The sequence below is a fragment of the Melanotaenia boesemani genome, chromosome 14 (genome assembly GCF_017639745.1).
Source record: "Melanotaenia boesemani isolate fMelBoe1 chromosome 14, fMelBoe1.pri, whole genome shotgun sequence".
In the NCBI taxonomy this organism is placed as follows: Eukaryota; Metazoa; Chordata; class Actinopteri; order Atheriniformes; family Melanotaeniidae; genus Melanotaenia; species Melanotaenia boesemani.
The window spans coordinates 5,364,362-5,389,684 of record NC_055695.1 but is presented as its reverse complement, the minus strand read 5'-3'; the positions used below and the strand labels follow the sequence as shown (position 1 = coordinate 5,389,684).

General features: G+C 37.3%; 1 protein-coding gene across 4 annotated transcripts in view; it reads left to right on the top strand.

Annotated features, from left to right (window-relative positions):
* Nucleotides 1-25,323, top strand: part of LOC121652732 (carboxyl-terminal PDZ ligand of neuronal nitric oxide synthase protein-like) — a 196,756-nt gene that overhangs the window by 74,312 nt on the left and 97,121 nt on the right. For all 4 annotated transcript variants that reach the window (XM_042005671.1, XM_042005672.1, XM_042005674.1 and 1 more), the window contains exon 4: nt 2,847-2,905. In XM_042005671.1, coding sequence (XP_041861605.1) covers nt 2,847-2,905 — 59 coding nt within the window. The remainder of the gene's footprint in view (nt 1-2,846; nt 2,906-25,323) is intronic.

Genomic DNA, 25,323 nt, shown 5'->3' with positions numbered 1-25,323 from the left:
TGTTTCCAGTCCATCCTGCATGTGAAGTTGGTGAAGATGTTTTTTCCATGCATTTACACATTTATCACTTTGTAAGTGTGTGGTGTTTAAAGATTTAAGTGAAAACTATTGATGTTTTGCTCAGAAAATATCAAATACTATTTGATTATTTGTTAAAAATAACTAAATCACTTAGTTGATTTAACGTGTTAGAAGAACTTTTAAATGCTATGTTTGAGGAAAGAAAATTATCCAAAATGTGGCCAAATCTCTACGACTCAGATCAGCCTTCCCTTATGAAGAATAGTCACTTACAGAAAATAATTAAATAAAGAGAAGATGTTCCTCTGGTTAATGAACTTAAGTTTGGAGGCAGACTGAACCTTCAATATGAAAGCTACCATCCGTACCACATAGTGACTAAAACCACCAAAACAAGCATCATCAGCAGCACCACATGGCTCCTCATTATTGCAGGAATACATGTCTTGGGCAAGTTGGAATATTAAAGATCAAGGTAACTTTATTAATACTCGTGATTAGATTTGTTTTACAGAAACAATGACAGCATTTGGTATTCCATTACAGAACACATCGAACATGGCAAACAGGTGATAATATATGTTGATAATATATCAATTTAATGAATAAAAATGCAATGTTTACCACAATATCTGTCACAATACGATGATGACTAAATATTATTGAGGAGTCAGTGATCAAGATGAAATATTACATGCTAGTAAATCACTACACTGTCAGAGACCTCAGTACTGTGTTTTTTGATCCACATGCAGTCACTTGAGCATGTTTCTGCCATGCTGATCCCACAGCTATTTCATTGGGTAGAGGTCTGGACTCAGCAGATTTTTTCATTCCCTGTGGGGCAGAGTGTTGTCATCCTGGAGGATGGAGTTAGATCCCAGATTCTGGATCATCGCTGGCTCCAGAATTTCATTGCCATATGTCTGTTTATCAGTTTGGTGCCAGTCTGTGCCTCACACACACCTGGCTGCACCTCAACACAAGGCAACATGCGAGTATTCCAGGGAGTTTTGGTGCATTGTTTAGGGCAGGGTTCAGCATCTGCGGTCCTGCAGGTATTGGGTGTGTCCCTGCAGCAACACACCTGATTCAGATAAATGGGTCATTGACAGACTTACAGAACTTGACAACAAGTTGTTGGAGATCCATTTAATTTGAGGCAGGTGTGTTTCAGTAGAGAAACACCCACATCTGCGGGACACTGGCCCTCGAGGGCTGCAGTCGCTCATCCCTGGTTAAGGGGCTCTTCCCACACATCTGGCTGTTTTTCTCATTCCATAAATGCACAATCCTTACAAGTTATACCTCACTGTGAAGGGGATCAATCAGGGTTTCCAACAACTTTATTATCTTCAACTTTATTTTTGACATTTTTACTAAATTTTCCACAGACTAACTATTTCTAGGTTTCAAAAAGACTTTCCCCTTTTATTTTGTTTTTGTGTCATATATTCCCTCCTGTACAAGCTCAAGGTGGAATTGTAGTAATTAGGCAGCACTGGTAAAATATTGCGCATATATTAGATTTCTCCATGTCTGAATTTCAAAGCGTCTCCTTTGAATGGTAATAGCTCACTTGCACAAACACAAATATCGCTTGTAGTTTGATTGTTTATTATAAAGTTTTATCTTCAACGAAGACGTGGAATGAAGTGGAATTAAGTGTGTTTGAGGCATCTGTGTTCATGATACCTCATTTCAGTACATATTCATCCTTTGTTTCATTTTTTAAACTTAAAACTTTCATAATGTTAGAGTTTGCAGATGTGTGTATTGTTTTCCTATTTTTATTTTTAAATATATATAAAATAGTGGATACCTCTGTCAGGCTCTGTTTTGTGCACACACCATGGCTGTAAGTTTGTCCTCAGTGGGATTGATTTTATAGGTTATTCAGTGCAGCCAAGCTGATTAGAGATTGTGTATTATCTTTGCTATTCCAAGTTTTCTTCTTTAAGCTCTGTGCTTACTCTTATTAAATTAAACATTTGATGCATCACTTGATATCTCTCCTCCATCCATCCATATATGTTTTGCCTCTTCTCTGGGACTGGGTTGCAGGACATGTCTTCTGCACAAATATTAAGTAAGAAAAGTAAAAGCACTTGCTGCAAATAAGATAAAAGGGATTGTTGGCAGAAAATCCATTTAATTCATTCAAAGTAGTAAGATGATAGAGGCAACTGATTTTACTTGCTTTAACATGAGCTGCACATTATTGATCTTAAATTTGATGCATTTTAACATGTTAAAGAAGTGTATTAAATCCTGGAGCTTTCACTCAATGATGTGTATGGAAACCACTTCACTACCAAAATTTCAAGTCCCTGAAGACTTTTGCTTTTCTGAAACGTGTCAAAGAAAGATGTGCACGTATTCCTCTGGTGACGTACAAAAGCCGCAATTGAAAGCTCCATGAGAAATTAATTAGGTTATGATTTATCATCAGCTGTTATTCTTGTCTCATTTTGCATCTTTTCGCTAAGATTTGAAATGTCAAGTCTGCCGGTCGGCAATCTTTTTACATCAAAGTACAGAGGAGGCATTGACAGGCCAGAGATGGGAGCGACTGAATGACGTGGATCAACAAAAGACTCGGTGGAGAGAGAAATCAATATGAATAATTCCTGTGTGGCTATGTGTTGACATTATGATTGTGACCTTAAACTGAAAGAGAGTTTTAATCAAACACAAGAGAAAAAGAAAAATGTAGATCAAGGCGGCTCTTAGTTTTTTATATTAAACTGCAGCAAATACGGGAGTTTGATTTGGTTTTCAGCATCATATGCCAGAAATCTGAAGCTTGTTGACTTTGTTTACAGAAAAAGGAGTGGACATGGGACGAGAGCAAGATGATGGTGATGCAGGATCCCATTTACAGGTACGATTTATTTTACTTTACTGTTTCTGACAAAACTTAATATTCCATTTCTTTGGCTCATATTGAGGTTCTGATTAATGTGCTTTTTAATGCTTCATCTAATATCTTCAGTTGTTATGGCTCATTGGGCCTTTTTTCCAAATGAATTTTAATCCAAACTTGATTAAATGCACTGTGGTGGCTCAGGAAATGAGAAAACTTTACCTGTCACTGCAGAGGGATCAAAGAGGGTTATGGCATCTCTTTGATGATAACCTTTACTGACCTCAGAGCAGAGCAGCGCTAAGATTTCTGACGCATTGATGCAGAAATGTTTTGACTGAACGAGCACTTATTTTTAACAAAGTGTTTTGACAAAATGCAGTTTGTTTAAAACTCCAATTAAGGTGGTATGCAAATAATGAATAAGTAAGGTGAAAATGGGGAAAAGACAAGGGCCTGAAATGTAAAATTGATGTTATGAATACTCCAATAGTAAAAAAAATTAAGTTTTAATACATCAAAGCATTCTGTAACGTTCACACCTCCACTGTTCATCCTCATTTTTAATTACTTTCTCTGTAATTACCTTTTTTTTTTTTTTTTTTTTTTGCAGTTACTGTTGCCTGCAGCAGTTTCTTGCTCTGGATTTTAACAATGCAGTTTTATCAGAATCCCAGTTTTATGTATGAGCCACGTCTTAAAACAGACTGAAAGGTATTGTAGATAAGGTTTGAGACTGATACCCCTTATTTGCTCCAAAGGGTTTAGATCAAAGCACAGTGAACCCATCCTTGCTGCTCCACTGAGGTTGTAGAGGTGGTTGGTTTTGGGTGTGGGATCTCTCTTCTAAAGAGTTGTTAGATTTATCATCACGGCATCAACTGAAAGCAAATTCCTCCGACTAGCTGAGGACCTCATTTCAGGTCAGCATGTCTCTGCCTGGCCATTCTTAACTGGACATGAAGCAGAAATTCATTTATTTTCAAGGGAGCTAAGGATGAAATATGGGCATTAAAGTTTATGCTGGGTCCAAATCAAAGCAGCTGGGTTTCGAATGATATTTCAAATGGACATCTATAATACATATAGAGCTAAAGGTCACAAATGTCTCGCAATTCAAAAGTATTCTCTGATGATTGGCTGTTTCCTTATATACAAGCTACAAGGAAAAATACATGATATTTTATTTTCATTTTAAAGCTTTAATGGTACTGTTAGGAATTATTTATAGGTGTACATGCCGAAAGCCAGCACAACATAGCAGCTGTTCTCCCCGAAGCATGAAGTGCAGTTTCTGATCGATAATTCCCAAATCAGTAACTTTCATTCAAAACTTTGCTAACACAACTGCGGTAAGGTAGAGATCGTGCTACAACCAAAAGTGGTCTCAAAAGGAGGTTGCATGCAGCTTTGGTTGTGTAAAGTGTGATGGGATCAGGTCATTCTTCACCTCTCGGAAAATTTTCTAATCTGGTTATAATTTTTTGAGAAATTCAGCAAGACAAAAGGAACAAAAATCATAATGTTAGATAACCACTTTAGTAAAAGAAAACCTGTCAGGTAAAACCTGTCAACAGTGGATCCACCATGCAAGGTCAGCCAGTAACAAGGTTTATTCTAAAAAACGAAGTAACTCTGCCGAAGACCACTGCTGTAACACCTCCCCACCAACCGGCAGGTGCTTTCTTTCATGGAAGGCAGCTATATATGTTTTTAGGTATCTCTAGATTAGCCCTGCACCCATCATAATGCCAAAAAGATTTTTTTTATTACTACTTTTACTTCTCTCAGTTTCATTAAAATGAGAGTATGTTCAGTAGGGCCGCATTACTAATCCTTTTTAAATCAAAATTGCAATTTAAAATGTTGTAAAACTGACAAATTTCAGTCCGTGAAGTCCTGTCTGTTTCTTGTGTGACAGTCATACAAACATCCTGTGACAGCTACGCTCAGTTGTGAATTCAGGTCAGATTTTAAAACCTAAAATTTTCCATAAATAACTGAAACACTGAGGCAACAAACACGTCCACGTTCTCAAATGTCCTGATAAAGGGAATAAAGACCGTTTTACTTAGTGGAGTCACTCTCAATATTCAGAGTTTAGCTCTGAGATAATATGTTATGTTAATAAAACATATAAAGAACACTAGATCCATTAATACAACACACAAATGATGCTAAGTTTAGCTTGTTCAGCCATGGACAGTGATGGACAGGACGTTCTCAGCATAACATGAGTTTTTCCATCTTCACCTCCCTGTGAGAGTTTAAAAATGCTGATTTCTGTCTGATTCTCAAGTGGCTAAAGTTGGTTTGAGTGTGCCTACCTGCATGTGCGCACATATGTCTGCATGTAGCAACAGGGCAGAACAAGCATGTAGAGAGAAATGAAGTGCTGTGGTGTAAATAAGATAAATGACATCAGACTGTTTAGTTTTTATTTTGCATACCAGGTGGAGTTGCACCTCTAATCTGTTTTGTTGCTCTGCTACAGTGGCAAAAAGCTCTCTGAATTAGTTTTTACTACAAGAATGAAATGAAAACCTGTCCTAGAGGAAATATAACCTTCAGGCTTCGGTGTTTTGGCCACATGCTGCATCTTGTAGTTGGTAAGTGAAGCTGTTTATTTCTAAATATATAATTGTGCGTGAACACTGAATAAATGCTGGAATTTGAAAGATTAAACTGCAGTTTTGTCAGAAAAAAAAGCAATTAGATTTTTAAAAAAAAATCAGGAAGTGTGGTTTGAAGAATCTGTGCACATGTTAATGAGTGATGGCATCTGGTTAGCACTGGGGTCATAAATTACCACAAGGCTTTTGATGAAAGCACTAATTTTAGGCATAACATCACCTATAATCCAGACGCACTAATTCAAAACAGAATCAGATCCAGATTATGACCATGAGCAGAACGACAAGCAGCAATATAAAAATGACAGGACGGAATACCTGGCCAACTCATTAAGTCACTTTTTTATTCTAAGGAACAGAAAATCAAAGTAAGGGCAGGTCAGCTGTAAAAAACATTTCATCTCTTGTAATTTATGCTCTCAGAATGAAGACTTCTTTTTCATTTATCAATCAATGTATGCATCATAAAAGGGCTAAAAAAAATAAGGAAATGTCAGACTTAAAAATTAAATAATTAAGTGTGAATATTTGACTTCAAACGGGTGAGAAAGTGTGCTGAAGCTGTAAGATCAGCATTAACACAGTAAGACGTGACAAGGTTAAATCTAACAGAAGGGAAGACTCATCCAGTTTAATTAATGGAGGGATGTTTAGAGAATTTATATGTTTGGCAGGCTGTGTATAAGGTCTAGATGGACATGTCTGTGCTCTGTACCATCGCACATGGCTGTAAATGTGAGTTGATTTGGTACATTTGCTCCTGGAGTAATTCTTTAATTTAAACTCACACCAGAGTATTTTATATTCAGAGGAGAGATGCTTCATAAATACACAACTACACAGTGCTGAGAGGCAGCTTGTAGGAATTTGGTAGCTCAGACAGATTGGTTGAGAAGGAGATTGGAACATTTTAGGATGCACAAGTCTCTCAAATTCAGTGACATTTCCATTTGGTCCAATTAGAGAAGTACTTGACTAAAATACAGAGTATGTTTAAAGAGTAGAAATAAAGTTGGTTGTACCACACTTCATATTCTGCATTGAATGACGCGTACTTCATCCTCTTGCTCTTTCTTTATTACCCGGCGCACACACACATATTGACACACTCGCTCCCTGGCGGGTGTTGCTCAGAAGTGCATCCAGAAACCAGTTGGGGGTTTGGGCTTTTGGAAATGAATCTGTCAGAAAGATGGATTTTGCCCGGCTGTTTGTGTAAGCATCTCTGAGCTTTGGAATTCTGAGGGATTTGGTTTTGTGAGAGATGCTTTAGCTTGTTCCACACATCCCTGCCTCATCTACACTTTCAGTGGCAAAGTTACCCCAGCTTTAGAGGAGGAGGCTGGGAACAGGATGAGTACACCTCATCCATCAGTCGCTGTCATCTGCTGAACTGATTCTGACATCTCCTGATTACATTTTATCTTCTCTTCTCAACTAAGTTCCAGATGATCATCCGAACAGTTGCATCAGTCTTTAAGTATGCACATTTGCCCTTGATAAGATTCAAATTTCAGAAGGTGCATATATGTCTAACAGATGTTAACAGAAACTAGGATTGGATGGTGCCGAAACTGTAAAGATTCAGACCACAGAAGTCGTTCTTTTAAGCACTTTCTGTGGTTGCGAGACCGTAGAAGAGGTCCCCAAAAAGTTTTCCTTTATCTAATATCTGTCTCTTACCCAGAACAAACTTCTATATTTTAGAAGGCTGCCCATTCTAATAACAGTATTATAAATTATGTGTTACTGGGAGATTTAAGGTATTCGTACCACCTCTTTTTACTGATCGTAAGGTCAATACTAAGGGGGCAGCATTGGGATTGGGCCTCATGTGACCCAGTGCAAATCTTTTTAATCTCAATCACGTTTAAATTTTGATCAGTGCTGTTGGCATGTTGATCATTGAACCAATGTATCAATGCAAATTAATGTATTGTTACACCTTAACCAGCTTCCCCTACAGGTCAAACAGAAGAAAGAAAAAAAGTCAGTCCTCTGAGCTTTTTCCTATAAAATGCCAAGTTGTTTGGAGTTTTATAACAGATTTAGGTTCAGGCATGTAGCGATCCTCACCACCAGAACCAAGAGTTCAATTGTTGGAGAAAACTTGAAGATATAATAGAAGTCAGCAGCATCATTCTGAGATCATCAGATGGTGTGTTAAGTCGTCTGGTACCAACACTGATAAACTTACAATATTTGGTCAAATTCATGTTTGAATGCTTGTTGCGTTTTTGATGTGTATGTCAGCAGGTTACTTTATTCTTAGAGAATGTGATTTCTTTGACTTGGAATTATTTGTGTTGTTTTAGACTCTCAGAACTTCCTTGGAAAGCTGACCCATGGTGCCTGTTATAAAGCAGAGATTAATCTATAAATGTAAATAAAAGCGTAAAGAAGAAGACTTTCCTCATTCGGGGGAAATCCCCATGGGAGAAAACATTGTGCAAATGTAACCTTCTGGTATTAAATTTGAATAATGTGTTTCATAAGCTAATGTAATAAATATTCATATATATCTTTTCAAACGCATAGAAGAAAATGCACATGAAAGAACCCTAGATGGTTTAAATACTCCCATGAGGATTTTCAAATGCTCCGTGGTGGCTGGACGCAGTGTGTCTGAATCATTTGGGAGGATTTACTGAGGGCTTTGCATATTTCTGTTGTGCATTTCTTTTCATCTTCAGCTGCTTTCTAGCTGGAGCTGCTGGCTCATTGCCACTGAAGCTGTCCACCATCCTGCATGTAAAACTCAGTCCTGGCTGGGAGGTGACACGGCCATGATCGCATTAAGTCGCTTTGACATTCGACAAGTCAACAGGCACTTTCTGTTAACTTCATCTCATTCTCAAAACTTTAACTTCAAATTTGGCATAGACCACGTACAGGGTCTGAAGTGGCATGCCTCTCAGATGTAGAGCAACATTTCTAGTAAGGGTTTATACCCGTAAGAGAAAATCAACTTAAAGCAGTTCTCTTTTTTTGACACCAGAGCCTGGAAGTTGTGCAGGGAGGTTTACCTTTATATTTGCACAGTGTATTTTTGGTCAAGAATATAATTAGCTACGTCTTCTGTATTATTCCAGTAATAATATCTCAGGGAAACAAAACTGAAGTTCTGCTTAAACAGCTAGTTTTCATATAACTGGGAATCTTATGTTACCCCACATAAAAAACAATCTGCAAAAGATTAGCCTTCTTTATAAAGTTCTTTTGGGGTCTATTCTGGAGTTACATTGACCAAAATCAATCAAGTGTCTATCCAGGGAGATCTGTCCACGAAGCAACAAGCAAACTTTGCTAATTGGTATCTGATGGTTTAATACTCTTGTTTTTATTGAGCATTTAACCACACACACACTGTATAATTGAATCAGCCTCATCACACCAGATGCCAGCAGTAAGCACATGAGAGTTCAGAAGCTCATCAGATTATTACTCACACGGCATCTCAAAGTACTACAGGTCTTATAGGAACTGCCTGCAGGTGGAACCAATAATATTCTTGCATCCAAACATGGGTAGAGTTCCCCAAAATGTACTTAAGTAGGAGTGTTACTTTAAAATAACATTACTCACGTAGAAATGAAAAGTAATCACCCAAATAATTGCTTGAGTAAGAGTAAAGGAGTATTTGGTGAAAAAAACTACTGAAGTACTCAGTAACTGATTATAATGTATGATTTATTTTTTATAAAGAATGTAAGCAGACAGACAAAAAATGTGTTTTTTTTTGTTTGTTTTTTTGTTTTGTTTCTTTTTAAGTTGCTCAAGTAAATGTTAAGGAGTAAATGCAACTCGTTACTATCCACTTCTGCTTGCATCTGTCTTTGTGTTAGCATTCAAAGTCTGTGCAAATGAGCCTCTATATTTTTAATGAGATGAAAAGTTTTGAGCTGACTCACATTTAATAAGCTGAGATGGTGAAGTACCACATTAATGCTGTGCCCTTTATGTATATTGTTTCCATCAGTGTGCAAAATGATCTCTCAAAATTGCAAAGCGAGCCTGCTGTAGAGAAGCTTTGTGTTGCTGAAATTTGCATCAGAGATGAGATTCAATTTTACCAGGAGAGATGTCTCCTTGACTTCTTGGCTGCACACACCATCTGTTTCTCCTAACTCCTCCAAACATCCACAGAAACAGTGGATGTTCATGAGTCATTAGATAAGACTTGGATTAAATGGAAATTAAAATCAAGTTTTAAATCATTGTGCTGTACAGTCATTTATGCAGGTGGAGTTTTAAAACTCACTTCATTTCTCTTGTTCTGTTGTGTGTAAATGGTTTTAATGGTCTGTTGGTCATATAAAGGAAAGTAAACTGGAAGTGTTCAAAGAGTCATTTAAATCACATATCTATTTGTATTTATCTCATCCCATCAAATGAACAATATTTTTAGGATATGGATAATTTTAAGTCATCTTGGCTCTTTTCTGTTTCCACATTAGCCATAGCAGGGACAAACCATAACAAAGAAATGGCGCTTTCGAGAAAGGTTTTCATAGTTTCCCTATGAGTTTGAAAAGGGAAGGTGAGGTTAGGTCGCCTCAGTTTTTTTGTTTGTTTTATTAGGTTTATTGTTATTAGGGTTATTATGTTTTATTACGGAATTACAACATTATCATTATTTAAAATACATATACATTCAAACTCACAGCATCTCAGAAATAGAAATTTGTTGATCCAACTTTTCTTTTTACGAAATATTTAAAAAGTTCTGTGACAATCATGGTTTTCATGTGTTAATAAAACAAGAATTACATGAATAAAAATTAATGCTGGCAAAAATAACGTTCCCCCACACTTTTCCCAGTGAGAAAGCTCAACACTCGCACTCCTTCGTTTAAAGGAAAAAACTTTTCAGGCAGTTTGGTACTAATATGCCTTCTCCTGCTTTGGTTCTACTCCTCCTCCCTCTCCTGTTGCTCCATGACCGGCCGTCAGTGATCAGCTGATCGGCTTTTCTGTTGCTTTTACTGTCTTTATTCTTGAGATTTTTTATCGTTCATCTGAGAACGAGGAAACTTGTGGTTTATTGTTTATCTCATATTACCCCAAAGTGTTGTTATTGGACAGTCTCATGTCAATCAGATCCATGTCACTGTCACGTGAAACTGAAGAATGAAATAGAATTTATAAACCTCTTAATAAAATAATAGCTATCGGATCAGTAATCGGCATCGGCAGATACCTAAACTCCAGGTATCTGCATCGGTATCGGACAGAAAGAAATGACATCAGAACGTCCCTACTTTCTCCTTACTATCGCTGTCACAGACACTAAATCAGTTATTAACTATTTTCGAGTTAACTGCTGATTTGTTTTTAATTAAGTGCTGCAGGTTAGAAATTGCTGTTGGACAATTCTCATGTCCTTGGCCTTTCAAATCATATCAACCAAGAATTACACACGGGCTCAGTGGCAGTAAGCACAAAGGAGGGCTGGAAAGTTTCAACCTTTGGTGAAATCTACGAGTGTAGACATCCCTGCCCTCTTCATTACTGCACATAAAGTGTGTGTGTGTGTGTGTTTCTATACATTTTTTATGTTTGTTTATTATTACATTCTGACTGTAAGAGAGCTGCAGCCTCAGGGCAAAATAAACAGATCATCTCAGTAAGGACAGGATAAAATCCTTGAAACAAGCACAGCTACATGTAGACACACATAACAAGCCAGGGCTGAACGCTCGTAGCTATGAGGCAACAAACATGAACATTCCTGCATTTAGACTCAAGACATTATAAATCAATAAAATACACATGAAAACTTAAAGACCATCCTAAAGTGTAACTTCAGGCCACCCAAGACCTGAACTCGAGCTGCTGAACAGCGACCTTGGTGATAAAAATAAGAAAAAAAATCAAAAAGTCATACACAGTTTACTAAATACTTGAAAATAAAATGAAAACCTGCGTAACCTTCTGAGGTAAGGGATTGGAATCGAGAATTGGTTTAAAATTTTCCAAGGCATCAGAATTGGATTTTTTAAAGCTCATCAATCCCTCAGTCAAATGCTGGGAGCTGCTGGGAAATACTGATATATGCACTGGGAAATGGGCTCTCTAGTTTCACAGATTGCATTTAAGAATCAATATTCAGTCTTTTATCCTCAATGTCACAACTTATTTCCACTTTATTCCTCATTTTCAAACTCAAAACTTGTGATGCTGGGCTGTAAAAGGAGGAGACACCTCCAGTGTTCCCAGTTTGAAAACTTCCATCAAAGTGATGCCTGTACTGTACATTGCATGCTGCAGTAGAATATGCGGGTTTAACCAAAGGATGGACAGATGCATCGTAGAAGGCTATGGTTTGTGTGAGAAAATGTTTGACACATCCTGTATCAATTTAGCTTTTTTTTTTCACATCATCTGTATGAAGTTCCCATAAAGCATTCAAAGATGTTGCTCTGCCCTTTTATTCACTACACATCCCTCCTCTGAGACGTCCACACCCACCAAATCAACATTAATTTTGTGTTTGTGTGTGTTTGAAACACCCTGATTATCTGGTCTAGAAAATTACTTCTAATAGTGTACACATAAACGCCGACATGTCTGAGCAGCATCCTGTTTTTCTGCTCTGAGTAATGGACAGTCTAGTCAAATATGATAGCGTCCTCACTTCCCTGGAGAAGATCTCAATGGTGGAAAAATAAGCGAGAAAAAAAGCCTTTTCATTCAGACAGCAACCATTTCAAAGAAAAATAAAAGAGTCACTTCCCTCAAATGACAAAAGAAATGGTCATTCTGGTTTAAAGAAACCAGTTTTTTAGGCTTCTGCTGTGTGATGAGTGTAAAGAAGATAGATTGAATCTTTTACGGACAGTTTCTACAGTGGAAGGTACCTCATATTAAAAAAGAATTCTTCGATTATTTATTTTATTTTATTTTTTAAAATCCTTTTAGCAGCATAGTGAAAATTACTGTCAATCTTGTAATGGGGCTGAAGTACAAATATTAAAACCTCCTGTGGATAAAGTCAAACTATTGTTCGTGACTGGATGCCAGCCAAAGTAAATAAATCCACATGACAAATTTAGCATCAGCAATTTTGTTTGTTTCTGCTACAGTTCCAGGAAATTGTTTAAATTTCTGAAAAACTGGCAATAACATTCAGAATAGTGATTTATGATTTAATTTTTCATAAGGATTTATGTTTCATTCCTATTCATTTTTAAAAAGGCTACGGCTTGAGTTGTCCTCACGAATCCCTGTTAAGTCCAGTAAGTATCCTTTAACCCAAACATCCAAATATCATTAGGGACTGAAAGACACGATGCAGCTGATACTGATATTTTTGAGGGTTTTTGGTTAAATATTGAAGCAGTTTTACTCACAATTATGCCACAAATATCCTTCATGTTACTTCATACACACACAGCGTGAAGTTTACTTCCATGATGCTGATTATGAACATGCAGACATGCACAAGAGAAATGTGCTGCAACTTCTGTCTAAAGTCATCGTGCTTGATTCTTCCTCCGTATTCTGCATGAAAGTGGAGGTGAACTTCTTTCTACTGTGTGAAACGTTGTGGTTTAACAGAAATTAAATGAATCAATTAACAAGCTTTTTTTCTACAGCAAAACACCAACAGAGAATGTCTGAAATATGCAAACAGCTTTGAAAAATCACCACAATGAAGTGTATAGCATCCAGATCTGTTGCAAATCAGATCTTTTTTTTTCCTCCCCTTTGTGTGAAGTTACAGCTTCAACAGCCCTCAGCTACACAGTGAAATACTGTCCCAGTGTGCTTGTTTCCATAAAGAATGTTGGGATAATTAATGTTTAATAAATTATTTAAACATAGGTTTAAGTGCTTTTGCAAGAAAAAAACAAAAAAGCAAACAAAAACTAAACATAAACCCACCACAGCTTCAGCCGCAACTTTTCACAAACGCTGCCAAAAAATCAGGCATGTTAGATCACAGCAATCACAAAAAACTTACAGAAGGGACAGATAGATAAGCATTTGTCATTTTAGATTAATACTGTGATGATTGAATATCACAATATAAATAAATGAATATTTTTTTATTTTACAGACAAATAAATTTACAAATAAAAATGGAAAAATATCAATTTGAAGATTAATTTGTAGAGCACCTTTCACAGACTTTCGGCATCTGGCTCATCTGGCTCGAACATGAACTTCAATCAGTACAAAAGAGTTGATTATACTAAGAGAATTCACCCAACATGCATTGCTTTCTAAGCCACGCAATCTGAGCTTGCTGCAGGAAACGGACCTCAGTCTTTAGCTTTCAGACACACATGCATGACATGAATTCCATCTAAAAAACAAACAAAAAAGTTAATAGGTTGGAGATGCAGTGAGAGTGATAAGTTATTATCCTCACGTTTATACCCACTGAGACCACTGCTTAATTCTTGTAGTTTATCTTTAGATTTGAGCTCATGAAACCAGCTTTAGAATCTTGATAGTTACAGTGATGCTAACAAAATGTCTTCATCCCACTCAGATCAAAGAGACAATGTGGTTTTCTGCATTATTACAGCGCTGGACCCAGTCCAGACACCAGGAAAATATATCATAAACCAGACCTGATCATCAGCAGTCTCAACACAAAAGCGTCTTGGCCAGCCTCTCCCTCCTCCCTGAGTCACTCATAAATGAGAAGTTATGAAAGAAGTAGCAGTCAAATAAAGCTACAACACAGCACCGACTCAGTTGTCTGCAGCTGTTTGGCACTCATGTTTTATTCCTCCATTCTGTGCTCAGAGTGCCGTTTTTAATTTTCTTACAAGAGCTAATAAAACGCCAGCATGAGTCGAATCAACTTTTATCATTTCTCCCTTGAGGAAACATGACACCTGCTTAAATTACTAGTGACCCATTGCTTTTATTTCCATAACAAAGAGGCAGTTTTTCTGATGTCTGCACTCTTAGAAGTCACCTTTTCAATTCAAACAGTGCATGTTACATTAATATCTGCACATTATGTTCTGTCAGAGAGTTGTTTCAGCCCATATCAGCTGTCACAGAAATGAACATTTCAAGTGTCCACCTCCTCTTTCCTAAGTCTTAAAATGTCCTTGGATTGCCTCTGTTCTCTTCCTCTGTGAAAGTGAGTCTTCTGAAGTGGAACACTCATTTTGATCTAAAAAAGAGTAAAAAGGCAACAGAAAAGCAGCACATTAGTTTGGAAAACAGATTATTGTGTCTTAAGTGACCTGTGGCTGTGGAGCTTAAAGAAAGCTGCACTAACAGGATTTTTACCTCAGCTAATGCCATGTTTGTTGTATTTATGGGAAATAAAAAGTGTGCTAGCATTTTGTAAGCATCCAATTGTTAATGGAAGTTATTTTTTTCTCTTTCAGTTATTAAATCAGCATCCAGCATATTTTTGAGTCATGCAGCACATGAATAACATGCTTCTACTTTTGTATTGAAACGAGTCAGAGGGAATAGAGCTCTGGTATTATCAACACTTAAAGACATTTTCTGTTTATTTATTGCTTTCACAAGGATTCAACCTTTCTCTTCTGCAGCTGCTGAATACAAATAACAATGAGGACTGTTTAGTCCTGTTTTCCTTCTTCTGCCCATTCGTTGATTTCCACCACCTGTGGGCATCGCAAGTGTGTGTTTTGGTGTGTTTTTCTGAGAGCAGATGTAGGTTTGGTGGATGGTCATGATTCACATTTAAACACACAGATTTGTCTATAGATCAGGAAAAGGTGGTTACAGCTAATTCTGCCTTTTTCTTTTTTATTCACATTTTCACACAATTAGTCAGCATCAGTATTTTTTTTTCTTTTTTAAAACAGTTTCAGTGTTAAAAGAGCAGGGATAGCTTCAAATATTTATATACATAATATTTGATCCTAACTGAAAAGAACAGCTCTACTTCATTATCATTTAATTTACTATCTATTTAATGATGTTACAAAAGAAGACAGATGCACAAAAGGCCTGGGCAATGCATCAAATATACTTAATGTACCCCGAGAAGCTTTCGTGCACTATATAAAATGGCTATGTGGCAAACATCAAGTACAAACCGTCTACATGTAATGCAAGTTTAATAAAACAACTACAAAGTTGATCATGGAACTGTGGCCTAGAGTGTCCTGGTGTGAAGTTCACACATGGACACTCAAATGCTTGAACATGGTGTTTGCTATGGACAGTCCATGACAAGCACTTAAGTCCAATAATGAAACACCATTTGAATACAATTCTGAGGGTGGGGGTGTCTTTTCACAAATCAAGCTGGTCTCACGATGACAGCGCTGTTAAAGGTCCCATATTATGCAAAATTCACTTTCTAAAGGTTTTCTAACATTCATGTTTGTCCTCATAGCCTGTGTATAAGGCTCAAAAATGAGAAAATTCTGTCTCCTCTTGCACTTGCTTGCTCCACTTTTTAGTGAATGTGTGCTCAAACAGAGAGATCTTCCTCTTGTGACCTCAAGAAGGGAAATAACCACTACTGGATACTGCCATTGACACCCCATCACCCCCCTCCTTTTCCCCAAGCTAGCAGAGCCTGCCCTCTAAAATGGCAAAGTGGGTGCCAGTGAAAGTCCAGCAAATACAGCCCACTGTTTGTGAAATTGTGCCCTTTTTACCTGAGCATCATAAGGCCTTTAAGTCTTGGTTCGTGAACCTAAAAGCAGACAAAACAAAGGGGCTGGTTAAAGGAGAGAATTTTATTTATCGCAGTACATGAAGCGGGATGATTAAAGGCTGTTGGGAGCTGATGTGAGTGAATCAGGAGGACACCTTGCAGAGCTGAATCCAGAGCGGTGGAAGCTCTGCTCAGCAGGGGGTCGGTGTCATGCTGGTTGTAGTAGCTGAGGAGAAGAGGGGAATCCAGGTGAGAAGGGATGAGCTGGGGTGAAAAAAGAGCAGGCAGGTCTGGAGGGTAAACAATGTTCAAAACAGGTCAGGGAGTGCAACATAGCTAAGCCTGGTTTAAAGTTTTGTTTGTGCAGCTTAAGCGTGTGGAAGTGGCAGGGAGGAGGAAATTTAGACAGAACAGCACAGAGTGAAAAACGTATTTGAGTTAATGGAGGCCAATGATGTTTTTGAGATAAATTGGAGGTTTGTGCATCACAGCAAAGATTTTAATGATGCAGTTTCAGAGACCAACCAGGAACTTGAATGGAACAAGTTTTAGCATTACTTCTGATTTTTGTTATATTGTGACCTTAAAACTTAAAAGTAGATTATTACATTTGCTTCAGTCTTTGTGTCTCAATCAAACACACAATGAAGGGGACAGAGTCTCTCCAACTACAGGTTAAGGAGTCATTGGAAGAAGGAGGTATAAAAGGAAGTGGAGGAGTGAGCTGAAGTCCTCATTTGTTAAGTAGTGAGCCGTGGCGAAGAGGGGAGGATAAGAGGCCGACGTTAATGAGAAAAGTTAACAATGCGGCTTCTTGACTTCTCTGTGACTTTTTTTTTAGTTTCCAGATCTATTTCAGGATTCTCTGAAAAGAACCAAGTACGTTTTGTTGGGTTCTGAAATTATTTAATGTATTGCCATAAAGTTCTGTTTTATTCCCTTTTTTTTTCTACTGCAGCTTCTTCTTAAATCAGCAGATTAATAAAGGTACTGTACATACAAACTTCAGAAAGGCCTTATCTTCATATTCTCCTCCAGTGTTGTCCAGAATACAAGTTTTCTTTTTACACTGATGGAAAGACAGAAGGTTTTCATTGCAGTGTGGAAATGGTTGTTAATGGAGCACTTTGAGGAGGAGCGTCTCTAGATATATCCATGTCGTCCTCTGTGATCTAATGTAGGAGCTGTGAATCAGCCTCCATTTTCTTATTCATGACTTAGTTACTTTTCATTTTGGTTCCTGAAAGTTCAGATGATGTTTTATTAGTTTTGTTTTGATTCTGCCTCTCACCTTTCTCCATCTGTGGTTCTCCAGAGACTCGGAAAAGAAACAAAACTCTATGCTGCATCATTTTTAAATTTTTTTTATTATTTTCATTTTTTAATCTGGTCACGGATATGATCCATTCTTTAACCTTGCAGGATATTATGGTGCATAATTTCAGTGGTGCAGACAGTATACATATGTATGTATGAACCGTGGTTTTCCTTGTTAGGTGCGCTTCCTCTCAGGGATGGAAATGAATAAGTAATTTCACTGCTCCTGCTTGTTTGACCGAGGTGGTTCCAGTGTTGGTTTGAAGCCGGTACCTAATTATGAGATTTTTTTTTCATTTCAGCTCCAAAGCACAGGATCTTTGTCAGGAAGTCAGCACCAGCTCTTTGCTGGTCTAAGCTAAAGACCAGTTTACCTCAGGGGCTTTAGTGGGATGATGGTGACCAAACAATACGTGAATGTCCTAAATTTAAAAGAAAAAAAAAGAAATCCTGAGTTATATCAGCATATAGCTGTGTCACAGCTATTTTATGGTATTTTACTTTATTTACTCTATTTTATTGATTGATTGATTGATTGATGATTAAACCACATACATACATTGCTGGGACATTTACGTAGAGCTCTATTGTGGCTCTTTGGCCTTTTAAATAAAAAAGCAAACTTGTTCTTAGTCTTTAAAGTTGAACCAGCCGTGAACCAGGACTGACACCAGCCCAGCATCTGCTTCAAGTTGATCAGAAATGAAAACTAATGGCTGCAGGCTCTACAGCGAGGACTTGGGCAGAAACTAAATGAGAGGTAATAAGAAATGCAGGGCAGACTCAGAAGTTGTTAAACAAGCAGGGTGTGGGCAGAAAGCACAAGAAGAAACTTAGTTTGAAGCTGAGTTTTGATCAAGAATATTATATAGATTGAAATGACTTCAATGCAAAAAAGTTCTTGAATCAATTATAATCCCAAAAAAGTGACCATAGGTGCCTCATGAGATACGAGACTTTTGTTTTCAAATAGTCAATTTTGCCTTTAGTCCTGTGAATTAAGTGCTTTTGTTTGAGATATGTTTTATAATTTAAATTTGGTGCTCCCCTTTTTAACATTAATAGAAATTAACTAATTCACGCCACTGAATAAGGTCAGCATTAGCATACTGGGTGTCAGCCAGACGTGACTAATCCAGTTAAATATGATTTATTCTTTGCTGTCATTATGAAAGTCATGCTGGGGTACAGATGCTGGTTTTATTGGCACAACAGTCTCTGGCCTCACTGTGTCTTACTCAAAAATGATTTAAGGGAATGAGGCTTACAGACATGAAATATTGCAGGACAGAAAGCAGTGGATTGTAAATTTGGATCGACAGTCTGAGTTTTTTTTTTTTTTTTTTTTGGTGCATCTCCAGACTCAGTAATGTACACTTACTGTAAGATCAAAGCAACTTCTTCTGCAAGTCCGTATGGTGTTGAATTGTTTGGGGGCTTGTGCTTATATGAGGAAAAGTGAGAGTTTTATTTAGTTCGTCTTCACTGAGTTGAGTTTATTGCAGGGCAGGAGGTATTGATTTAGTGAGCTCATTTCACATAAATGACACAAACTGGGAGCTTACCATTTTAACAAATAATGCTTCAAAAAAAATGAAAGTGATAACTCCTTGCTTGGACTTTAACAAGTGCGGCAGGAAATTGGCTGTCTGTTGGATGATTAAATCTGTTGTGGTACTTTCAGAATTGCCAAAGTCTGTGCTATAAAATCTTGAAGCTTTTCTTTATGTGGGTGTGCAGGGTTTCAGCTGACACAACAGCTTTTTCTGATAATGAACCTGCACCTTTTCACCCTGCTACTTCGCCATTTTTAATCACATTAATGCATGATCGCTATGCTGTGTAATTGGGTTATCTTTTTGTCAGATGCATCCTGTTCTAGAGAGAATTTTAGGTTGGAGCTGTTGCACCGACCAGGCTATGTAACAAAATATGAAAAGAAAAGAGCAGGGGTTGTTTTTCCTCAAGCTGCTCAGTGTCCTAATGTGATCATGCTATCTGGTTAAACCAAGAGATTTTAAGCTGTGCAGCATGGAAATGTCTTGCTAACAAGCTGCTATTTTATTTTTATTTATTTATTTATTTTCAGTCAAAATGTGAAAAAGCATAAGAAATACAAAAGGAGATTAGATGTGTCATGCAAAATGTGAAACAGCTCATTGTAAAGTGATCACTGCAGTTAAATGTTTCTGTCTGTTACTGTATAGGGCTGCAGGATACTGGGAAAACATGTGACATGAGAAATCATTGTTGAATGTCATGATAATTCAATTCATGAACAAATACTTCCATATCTGGTGGAAATCATGGGGCTATGTTCAATTTCTGCACCTGTACAAGCTAAACTTTCTGCTACTTAGAATCCAGCCCCCATTAATATACCTGTGCTTGGCTTATTTTGAGTCAAAATGTCTTTGCAATATTTATATGGCAAATGTAGATGTTGAAACAACTAGTTTGAGGTATATTATGCAGTTGCAGTTCATGACTTTACACTGGCTTTGAATGCTTTCTCTGCTTTACGTGACAAAGGAACAGACCAGACCTTAAAAAACTGACATCACACAATCTGAGCATTTTCTAATCTTGACAAGCAAATTCTAAGCATGACAGATTTTAGGAAAATGTGATGATGGCATCAATATAAACTGTCCTATTTGTTTTAATACCATATTTAGATTGTAACCAGAATCACAATTAACTGACATCAGTTGAATTTATTCTGATCAGTCACTAGAAATAAATGTCAGTTCCACAGTAATGCGCTCCATCCATTAAACGCTTTCATTTGCATTGTTTTGTGTATTTTTTCTTCTGTCATATCTTTTTCTTTCTCTAAGTGCAGCGTACATCATTATATCTCTGGGTCAAAAGAAAAGATCATTGAATGAATCAATTCAGAGCTATCTTTTACATTTTCTTTGTTAGTCTGAATGAAAGCAGTTCCTGACATGTTTGCGGTAACAACAGAGTGATGGATGAAGTGTTAAAGCTGTCAGTCAAACCTGCTTTCTGAGGACCAGATAAGCCAAACTGAGAATTAAGTTGTCAGGAGAAATTTTCATGATATCTTTGTGACGGGGAGAAAATCAGAAGCAATAAATTGCTCTATAAAAATCTGTCAGTAACTAGTATTTGAGTCATAAATTGGTTTTAAATAAGAGTCTGTATGACTTAATGCTGACAAAATCATACCAAATTAACCACCTGACTGGTAAGAAAGCCCCCTTGACACTCAGTAAAGCTGGACCACCGGAAGAAAGGTGTCTTGCAGTCACACACCATAGAGCTTTGTTAATTAAGTCAGTGCATCTAGTTTCCCACTCAGTTTATTGTCAAAATAGAAAGTGAAGTTGTTTGTTTTTTCTACTAAATCCAATTTTTTTCCTGCATGAAAACTTTCAGACTTTAAAGCAGAACAACACAAGTTTGTTAGTGTGTTTTACTCTGCGATAACTGTGTCAAACATCTCTTCACTAATAATGCAGACTGTGTGTCCTGACGCTTTAAGGCTGCATTGTAACAACAGCCTGATAGACATGCTGTAAAGTCTGTCCAAAACTCTCACAAATGTCATACCTGCCACAGTAAATGAGGTCAAGTGGATTAAACCTCTAAAATATCATAAATGTACTTCTTTTTTTCTTTTTTTTTCTTTTCTAGTCCAAAGAGATGCTTGAATTTAATCCTTAACTCGCCAATCCTAATAATTTAACCACATCCTGGTGATGGTGATTCACCAGTGTTATTTAGGGTGATGCTCAGCCGGGACGTTAAGATTGCTGACAGGTGACATGAAAAACATTAATTCTAATTATTGAAATAGCACCTAGTAGTGGGTTAAGGATAATAGGCAGCAGGTAACATTGTGACCGTGAAGCTGGTGTATTGAAGAAGGGAGGAATGGGCACTTTTAGGCAACTTTGAGAAAAGACATATTGTAATGGATGCACAGCTGCAGAGTTGTAACATCAAGCTAGTTGGCTTTACTAAGACAGATTCAAATTTGTAACCTGAAAACAGTTTTTGTTTATTTGAGTGATGGAAGTTGTTTGAGTTTATAAACTTAAATGAAATTGATAAAACTTAGTTTGCTGAGGTTGTGGAAGAAACTTGATCTGATAATTCTACATATATTAGAAAAGATACTTTTTCAAGTTCATCTTAAAGCAACTGATTAATTATGCAGCAGGAACTTGGTGTGGCGGTGGTTTCTGTGTCACACCACAGATGTCACAGTTACCTCAGCAGCTGCCTGGATAATTGGTTTGAAACAGCGATGACCACTAACCTGAGAGCAGTCACATGACACTATCAAACCTCTATTAAAAATCCTTCATTTTCATCATCAATTACCATTATATCAGGGAAACGTTATTTTTATTATACTTTTTTTTCAGCTAAATAAATAGAGCTCTAAAAATACTTCCAAAAAATACTCAATAATTTCAACTATTACTAAGCTGCGAAAGTAAAAGATGCAATGATTACCTCTAACTTGTTAAAGTCAACATCCCCCACCCACCCACTCTCCCCACCGTATTTATTTACATTGGTTCAACTTTAGTATGTTAATTTATTTTATCTTTTTCACTCTAACATTCATGACATATTTAATATTAATATTAAGAACAAATAGATTAAAATGAAGTTATATCGACTAAATATATTATTTTAAAACCAATACTGCACCTGATCCACACTGTATGTTTTACACTGTGGGTCACGTGCAGCGCTTGTGGGATGTTCCCAGGCTTCAGGGCTCAGCATTTACCAAAAGTGGTCCTCTCCAGCCAAAGTTCATTAGCTTATTAGTTCATGGCCTGCTCTGTGTATGATCCAGTACTAAAGATAATGCACCTTAAACTGATAAGTTAATGCTCCTTCTGATAGAAAAGTGTTAAAAAACAATGTACATTGCAGTTTTCAGACCATGTAGCCACTCCTGAACAATATGAGAAGTCAGTAATGCACAGCAGTTCATAGCAATATGAGGTCATACCAAGCACTAGCATCCACTATTTACACTATATAGATATCCATTTCTGTTTTAATGTTATTTGTATTTTAATTCCATTTGTTTGACTCCTTTTATACCCGGTTACTTTTTTCTTAGAACATTTCTTACAAGCTTTTGTGGTGGCTTGATGCAATGTAATTTCATTCTGCACAGCATCTCTTGTGTTATGTTCTTAAAAGATAATACAGTACTCTGGATCTGACTAACATAGTGGCTTTAACAGGTGAGGGCACCAGAAGAAGGACCTTCTCTGTATTAGCCAGTCAGTCATAAAGTAGTGGCTGATTTATGTTTGTCTCATGTTACTCAAGCGTTTTTAGGTTTCCAGGAAAATGAAGCTAAATATAGTTGATGGTATTTAATACCGATGTTTTGGGATGTACTTCCTGCACATCATGCTGCAACAAGCAAACCCAGACATGTAAAACCCAATCTGGCACCAGCACATTTTGGCATTGATCTCCACTAACTCTCCGATTCCCGATGATAAGTGTGTGTGAGCTGCGTTGCGTCTTAGGTTTTGATTTATAGCAGCTGTGTGGCACAGGCCGGGACTTATCAAAGGAAAAATGAGCGAGGCTTTCTACAGCAAGCCCACTTCATTACTCAAACATCACATCACAGCACCCTGCACGATAGACTCAGCCTGTTAACAAGACGGGCTTATTAACAGGGTTAGCTGAGTGTGAGTGAGTGTGCGGTGATTGGAAATCAAGTTAATGCTGCATTACACTGCCCGTCAGAAGTTAATGAATGCCAGGGTGAGTAGCTGGGTTTAATCCCGATTTATTTCTGTGCCACTTTACAGAAACTGGCTTCCTGTCTGGTTGTGCAAATAAAGACTGTAACAGGTTAAATATCACCAGATCAAGGTGTGTCTCCCACTCCTAATGCACCACTGATGTTAAACTGGCAGCTTACCTGATAAACAAGTTTTTTCTTATTCTCATTGCTCCACAAGTCATTTAAGATTTCCACATGAGTCTTGCTATCACCTTCTTCACAGTCAACAAAACCTTTCTGCCCATTTCACTTGCTGCCTGGGTTCTCCTAATCCTCTGCTTTTTCTGTCTCACTGAACCCTGTAGTCTTTCTTTGCAGGGATTTCTTATCAATGAGCCTGTCAAATTTATTACATAACCAGCTGGTTGCATTTGTATTAAATGATCACCATTATTATATATAATCTTCAGATTTGTCTGCATAAATCTATATGCAACTGTCTGAATTAAATTTCCCATTTCCATCACTATTCACACTCCATTGTGCTACATTTGCAGGCCTTTTGCTGTTGCTTAATGAAACCAGCTGTAAATGTGGAGATGTTGAACTTCTAACATCTGGCAGACTGCATTTTAATGAACGCCATGTTGAAAGATGCAGTGTAAGCATTAAGGGCGGGGTTAATGTTAATGTTAATGTGTAGCACATCAAACTTCAAACTGTATGTTTGTTTTTGTTTGTCACAAATCATGGTAACCCTACCCCTTGGCATTAAATTAAAGTGTCTGGGTTTCACTTTAAGCTTTTTACCCTAAAGTTAAGAAGCTCGGTTATTCACGAGGGCTCAGACTAGACCCACTGCTCCTTCGCATTGAGAGGAGCCAGATGAGGTGGATCAGGGTTCTGGTTAGGATGCCTTCTGGATGCCTCCCTGGTGAGGTGTTCTAAACATATTCCACTGGGAGGACAGGTCTCCAGGACACACTTGAGAGACTGTTGCTAAGCCTGGAAATGCCTCATGATCCCCCCAAGATGAGCTGGAAGAAGTGGCCAGGAAAAGAAAAGTCTTAAGCTGCAGTTCCTGTAACAGAACCCAGAATAAGCAGTACAAAAACATTTCATGGAATGATGGATAGATAGGCATGAAATTTAACTACCATACATGCAGTTACAGCCACCACAAGATCATGTAAATTACCATCAATAAATGACCAACTTCTGTCAGATACAATTACAGCAGGTTTAGGAGTAGTGAGAAGTGTTAGGTTCTGTCAAATAAAGGTTTTCTTTTTTCTACTATAGCTTTTTTAAGAGGGTACAAACAGAAAGTGATTTTTACTATCAGATTTTTCCATCATACTTTATTACCTGCTGTTAAGTGTTGTAAACTATATTTCCCCAAACAAGAATTTACAATCATGAAAACCGTTTACACCCTACTGGAGTCTGCTTGTAATCAAATTAAACGAAGCTTAATATATATTCAGTCAATAAACATGCCTATAAAATACCCATCAGTTGTGAAATACCTCAAAATATAGAGTAATGGAGTAATTTACTCTCTGGTTTATTAGAAAAGTTCCTATTGAAATAGACTGGACTGTTCATATCCCCATTTTTCCTGTGCAAGTATTTAAAAGAGACCGTTTTATCCTAACTTGCTGATGTAAAAGTCATTCACTGTTGATGTTTCCAAGAACTGAATGGTAAGATTTAATTTAAAGATATGTTTTGTCCTGGAGTGTTCTGATTTAATCCGATGATGATCTGAAATTAAAAATCGATTGCAATCGATCAGTTCTGCTGCAGAGCTTGCAAAGATTTTAATTTGGCAGAAGAGTTCCCCCAACATGTTTTATCATCCATCTTTCCCCTCAGTTTTTGCCATCTTTGCTGTTTATCTGCTGTGTTTGCTGACTGCAGACAAAATGTTCCTTTAAGTACAGACTAAAGTTTTCCTTTACTATGTCGGCCAGATTTTAGAAGTCGAAAAGTGAACATCCTAATATTTTTGGTAAAATTGTTCCAGTCAAATGCATTACCTGACTTGCTGCTGTTGCTTTAGTTGGCGACAAAGGATAGAAAGTAATATTCAGTCATGTGGAAATGTTGAAGATTGTACGTTTAAATA